General features: G+C 44.9%; 2 protein-coding genes across 2 annotated transcripts in view; both read right to left on the reverse strand.

Moving 5' to 3' along the window:
• Positions 1-2,359, reverse strand: part of LOC130391009 (uncharacterized) — a 4,793-nt gene extending 2,434 nt beyond the window's left edge. The window contains exons 1-5 of the mRNA XM_056601194.1: positions 2,189-2,359; positions 1,892-2,024; positions 617-1,775; positions 321-448; positions 6-133 (exon numbers count right to left, since the gene is read on the reverse strand). Coding sequence (XP_056457169.1) covers positions 6-133; positions 321-448; positions 617-1,775; positions 1,892-2,024; positions 2,189-2,305 — 1,665 coding nt within the window. The 5' untranslated portion in view covers positions 2,306-2,359. The remainder of the gene's footprint in view (positions 1-5; positions 134-320; positions 449-616; positions 1,776-1,891; positions 2,025-2,188) is intronic.
• Positions 2,360-3,193: 834 nt separating this feature from the next.
• Positions 3,194-5,774, reverse strand: LOC130391010 (transforming growth factor beta activator LRRC33-like). The gene is made up of 2 exons (XM_056601195.1): positions 3,904-5,774; positions 3,194-3,211 (listed from the first exon to the last, which is right to left on the reverse strand). The coding sequence occupies exons 1-2, from the start codon at positions 5,551-5,553 to the stop codon at positions 3,194-3,196; spliced, it is 1,668 nt and encodes a 555-aa protein (XP_056457170.1). The 5' UTR covers positions 5,554-5,774.
• Between the last annotated feature and the right edge of the window lie 734 nt (positions 5,775-6,508).

The following is a 6,508-nucleotide window of genomic DNA, read 5'->3' on the forward strand; positions in this document are numbered from 1 at the left end:
AGGGCCGCCATGTCCGGTGTCAGGGGGCCCACGTTGCGCAAGGAGACGGTGGCCTTGTCTCCGTGGTCCAGCCGGAACACCTGTACGGCGATGTTGGTCCCACTGCCACCGGTGCCCTCACCGGGCTGATCGTCTGAAAATGAGGGGGGGGATATAAACAAGGCACCCGACATAAATCATTTCTTTTTGGCAGATGCTTCCACTTGCTTTGGGACAGGTAGGACAGGTAGCAGCAGCGGCGCTCTCTCCAGTTGTAGGCAATGCAAAGTGGAATGCTACCACCTAGGGGCGAGAGGGCGCTACAGCAGGCGAGGCCTCACCTCCACCGACGCCACATATCCTCAGGACTTGGGCCCTGCACCACTGCTTCTGCTCCGAGAAGAAAGCCATTACAAGGGTCCCGATGTCTGGCACGCTGTTTTCCTCCGCAAACGAGCGGCCTTTCCAGCTGTTGTCAAACGGAGGAAAAGAAAACCCTGTTTATGTGTTTACACGCACGCTAGTTTAACGTGGATCAAATCAAGGACAGATGTGCCAGTGCTGTCGGTGACGCTGCGAGGACTTGTAGACAAGGGAGAAAACAATAAGCATGGGTCACGTGAAGGGAACGACTCACCCGTTGACCAGGGCCTGCTGCTTGGCCAACACGTCTGGACGCTGGATGTAGAAGTGTCCAGGGGACACCACATGGGAAACCACAACCTCCATCTCCTTGAACGCAACGATCACAAACTCGGGGATGCTGGCGGGACTGTTCGGGAGTGGCGACTTGGCTGGGGTAAAACCACATGTGGTGTTTGTACACTGGGGACTCTGTGGTGTTTCCCCCGGTTCCTCAGCAGCAGAGACCTCGCGGTGACTGTTGTCCACCCCTTTGTTTTGCTGTCCTTCCTGGGTTTCCACTTGTTCAACGGGTCTGAGTGGTGTGACCACTTCTCCCATGTCCCACAGTTCCGTCTCGGTGAGGACCATGCAGGAGTAGATATTAACTCCTCCAGGCTCCACACGCTTCAACCTGAACACGGGAGGTCGGGAGTCCTCTTCAGCCAACGCCGTCTCCTTTGGCGGGGATTCGATGCACCTGGTGTTGTCGGTCATACTTCTACTTCCACCATCTTTAAAGCTACTCTGTTTTGTTATCTTTGATGGTGTCGTTGACGGAGGATGGAAATAGCGTCTGAACCAGGCCAAATTGTCCCGCTTCGCGCTGGCACTTTCCTTGTGCGTCCGCAGGAAGGTCAATAGCTGTTCAGATGTTTGTTTCTTGTGTTGTATCGGGACTTCGTGTTCAAGTTCCAAGAAGGGGAACTGTGTGTTCATAAGAATATTTGTTGGTTGAGGATCGCTGGTTTTCTGGGATACTGGTTTTGTTGGAAGTATCTCTAGGGAACCCTTTTGACACATGATAATTAGAGGAGGTTCAACCACTACCCTCACTTGGGGTTTCTCCTTGAACACAACAAGCTCATTGCCTTCAATTTTAAAATCAGAAGAGTGATCGGCAGGTCCAGCATCAGTGTTTTGGCTGGGCTGGATGCTATCGAACACGTCATCGTTGACAGCTTTAGGGTCTAGGAGCTGCTTTAGACATTGAAAAGAGAGCGTTGCTCCAAGCACCTGGATCGCCTTGGTTATGGAGCTCGCCAAAAGGACATTGCTTAAAATGGGACCAAACTTAAGAACATCTGTTGTCAAAACGACTTTGTCTGGAAATAGATATAGCTGGTTTGTTATGTCTCCGTTGTCTGCAGGGGCCTCGGCACAGAATTGTTGATCTGCAGTATAAGAAGAAAATACATATGTATTTTGGTCTAGCCTATATGGGAGACAAAACATCAGCTAGTCCAATTTAATTTATGTAAGACAAGCATATGCAGGTCACGACACTTACCACTTGTGGCGTGTTGTAATGTAGTGAGGAGATTGTTTAAAGTTCGGCACTTGGCGTCCAAGATCGTCGATAGTTCATCGTACTGATAGGTCGAAAGGGACCCGTTCAGGAAACGTTGAACCTCTTCATTGGCCTGTGTGGGAAAGTCACACATCATCAACCACACTGATAATACATGCTAACTCAACCGGCAGCTCGTCGTCAGGGTTGGCGCATGGCTGAAAAGTTGCTTTGATTTGATTCATTCACAAATCATCAAGACGACATATCTATAAAAAAAATATTTTCTAAACACACCCGGTTAGTGAAGCTGCGAAGTCCTCGGTCAAGTGTTTTTCGGCCATTTTCCAATTCGAGGAGCTTGTAAATCAGCAGCACGTTTGGCGTCATCTTTAACAAACAATCAGGTCCCATATCAGTGGCGCTAAGCCCAGCAGTCAGTGGTTTTGATGAATGACGTCATTGACCGGTGACAGGGGGCGGGTGGAGGAGGGGGGGGCTGGGATGGACTTGCCCGGCTGGACTTGCCCATCGTTAAGGGAAGGCCCCACTTCAAGCAGGTAGAGGCGATTGGTCGACATTTACTGCATGCAATAACCTTACTCAGGTAAAATATTTGTTATAACCTGGAATACATCATTAAAAACGTCACGACAAAAAAATAATGTCTGGTTAGATAGCCTACTAATTTCAAGCTGAATGCATAACAATGACAAGCCACTGCACGGACTGCAGGCAGACAACCTTCGACATAATAAGATTCCTCAATGAGTCAGACAATAATATTTAGCCCTACTACGTGTATCTGCAGTGTGTTGATGGAAGGAATGTTCCTGTGAACAGAAACACGTACACTGTGACTAAACGGTTCACCGTCATTTACAAGGTGAATCCATTATCATTTCAACTGTGAGTATTGTGTTTCAAAAGGCACCAGGTAGGTTATAGTTCTGCAATTAAATGACAGCACTATAGCAAAAAAATAAATAAATGATTGGCTTTAATTCTGCTATATTTTGCTCACTGGCCCTTCTGTGTCTGGTAAACGCAGCAAAACAGACGTGAGTCGTTCATTGCACGATATCAAATACAAGTGCTGAAGGCCAATGGGTTTGATATGATGATGATGATGGAAGGAAGAGTAAGGAAGGCCAAACACAATAACACACAAACACACACAAAAGAAAGTAGAGGAAACGGAGGGCATGCAATTCGCTACAATGCATTCCTGCGCGGTTACAGCTAATACTATATGCACAGTATTCCTTTCTTGAGTGCTCTCTGCTTGAACTTGTCAAGCTGCTACTTGATCCAGTCAACCTTGAGGGTGGGGCAAGGGGGAAAAAAAAACACATCCACGCAAAGTGAGTCCACCTCCTCTGACACTCCTCTGACACTCCTCTGACACAGGCCTGAACCCTCTTTTCTTCAATTCTATTCTATTAATTCTATTAAATATAAAAATACATGTCTGTATATGTATGTCACACAGTCATATTACCAACATGTACATGAGTAGACAGGGGACAATTTATTTGTACTTTTATTGGAAATGAAACAACCATGAGATAAATATGTTGAGAAACACAGGTATACAATCTCAACGGTCTCCTATAACCAATGACATGTCTGTCCTGGGTGATTCAGTTGCATCAACAGGCTTATATTAACAGTATTTCCTTGAAGTACATATACAGTATTTACAACTATTATCTCAATAGTGATATCCTAAAGAATGACATAATGATAAATAACACATATAATAATAATAATAATAATAATAATAATAATAATAATAATAATTATAATAATGTTAGGATAACTAATTACTATGCAGGATCCTGTCAAGTCCACCAAATTCGAGTGAAAACAAACAACATGGAAACGATTGTCATCACAAATATGAAGACGATAAGACGCTGGCCGACTGTGACTGGAACTGTGGTTTGAAACAAGCAGTATCCTGAAGGGCTCTCTATATAGGCGGCTAGAAAAACACTCTCGCCCCGCACAGCACACTTTGCTTCACTCAAATCAGGTACGTTCACCTGTGACTCATTCAAAACGGTCACCCACGATGCATTGCAACAGTCGAAGCGATTCCCTCTGATGTACAAGGCGCTAAGGTGCGACGACATGGCTCTGATCAGAGAACGGTTCAAAGACACCAAGGCATTGTTGCTCAAGTCAAGCTCCCTCAGAGGAGAACAACTCAGACTAGCAGGGATGCTGTCCAGATGGTTGTTGGAGAGGTTGAGTTGAGACAATGCTGGCATACAGGGCAAGGAAAGGTCACGGCTGGAAACATTGGTCGCGCTGAGACTCAGGGACTGAAGGCTTCCCTGCACACCCTCCAGCGTACCTTCTTCCAGGACCATGTGACGGTTCCCAGCGAGGTTGAGGTGAGCCAAAGATGTTTTCTCGAAAGTGTTGGCGTAGAGCACCTGTATGCCATTGTCCTCAAGGTTCAGGTGCTTAAGAGTCTTTATTTGTCTGAAGGCAACACAAGACATGTTGTGTCTGCCGAGTGCGTGCTGATCGGATTTGTTCCGTCCCAACCCATTTCCAGGTGGACATGGTTTCACTGAGTTTGCTTGTAAGTTTAATGTCTCAAGTTTTGGTAAGGCCTTGAAAAAGAGTGGGGTAATGTATCTTAGGCTATTCTTCTGCAAGTCTAGGTGCCTCAGGGATGGGAATAATCGCTGGTAATTATATCCCAATTGGCCAGGCTTTGTAATATTAAGTTCAATATTTTGCAGACAATTCCTACTAAAGTTTAAGGTTTCTAAAGAGGTGAGAAGGCTTAACGTTTCAAAGGGTACCGACCTGAAATGGTTGCTGCTCAGGTCAATGTAAATCAATGGCATTATTCTCCAGTTAGAGAATATTTCGTGATACTTTGTATTGGCTTTCCCGATAACAATCTCTTTATAAACAGATCTGGCCTCTGAGATCATTGTTGCCTCTGAATTCAAAGCACCAATCATGTTATTTTGTAAATAAAGATATCTCAAATGGATGAACTTTGGAACAATGGGGAAATAAAATAGTTTATTGTCACTCAGGTCTAGGATTTCTAGCCTGAATAACTCTTCGTCTTGCCGTGTCATGAAGAACTCTATTGAATTTTGACTGAGATTCAAGTAGTTCACTTGATGTAATTGAAAATCACAGATATGTGCCAAATTATTTTGGGACAAGTCGAGTGTCTCTAATCGCATAAGCGGTTCAAATGTTCCCGGTTCTATGTCTCTTATCAGATTATTGGCCGCGATAATGGTCTTTAGTCCTTGGCATTCTTTGAACGTGTTGTGCGTGAGTGCCGTGATGCCGTTGCCAGTGAGGTCAAGATGAATCAGGGAGAATTTGTTTTGGAGGTAGAGTTCCACCGCGTCGTCGTTCAAGTTGTTCAGAGATATGTCCAAACGCCTCAGCCCGCCAACGGATCGGAGGGCTCTGCCGTTCCTGCCAACGTTGTTGTACAGAGCGTTTCTGGACAGATTCAGCGCTTCAAGTTGGGCCAGGTTTATGAAGGCCTCTTCAGCGATGAGATCCAGCTGGTTGTAACTCAAGTCAAGCTGTTGCAGGTGTGGCAGACCAAGTGTGTGCAACTGTCTGATGAAGCTTTTGGACAGGTCCAATCTTCTCAGCTTCAAATCCATTTTCAGAGGAGTAGTATGGCGGGCCTGTCTGTTCCAGGGTTGCCACTATAAACGAACAGAAGAAGAATTAATAGTTGCAGAACATCAAATGAGGAATGCGTATTATCATCAGGCTCCTGAACCAATACAAAACACACTGTCCCGGGTGGAGGACTACACAAGAGAATATATTATCACTGAAAAACAATAAGACAGGAAAAGTCGAAAATAAACAGTTTTCAGCCTGCGCCTACCTTTTCATTGTGATATAACACAGAAATCCCATGGACGGCTTGGCCAAAGAACCATAGCAGCAAGAACTGGAAGAGCATATGTCTGAGCATTATCGTTTCCCTGCAGCTGTTGTTTTACTGTACTAGTACTACCGCTGTCTGGCTGAACATCCACAAACACACACATCCACACGCACACACTCGCGCACACACACACACACACACACACACACACACACACACACACACACACGCAAGCACAGCCGCAAGCACACCCGCATGCACACATAGGCATGCACACATAGCCACACACACACACACACACACACACACACACACACACACACACACACACACACACACACACACACACACACACACACACACACACACACACACACACACACATACACACACACAATTATTTATAGATGTAAACCATGAAAGAAACACAGCTGTGGACAACAGTCTTTGTGGATGGCATGTTTACAGAATAAAGATGTTATCAATGACATGTTATGTTTTAGAAATTACCTAGAATAAAAATTGACATTACTTTTAGGAATTGCTTTTGCCAAATTCCATGGACTTAACTTACAACAATATTGATTTACAAAGAGTTCAGTATGATTGTTTTAGTTCCTGATTAATTCTTAGGAATATGGAAACACTTAAATAGAGAAGAGGAACAAATAAAGAGAAACAGCAGAGGTGGAGGGAAGTTATAATAATAAATAAATAAT

This window comes from Gadus chalcogrammus, chromosome 10 (genome assembly GCF_026213295.1).
Source record: "Gadus chalcogrammus isolate NIFS_2021 chromosome 10, NIFS_Gcha_1.0, whole genome shotgun sequence".
Lineage (NCBI taxonomy): Eukaryota > Metazoa > Chordata > Actinopteri > Gadiformes > Gadidae > Gadus > Gadus chalcogrammus.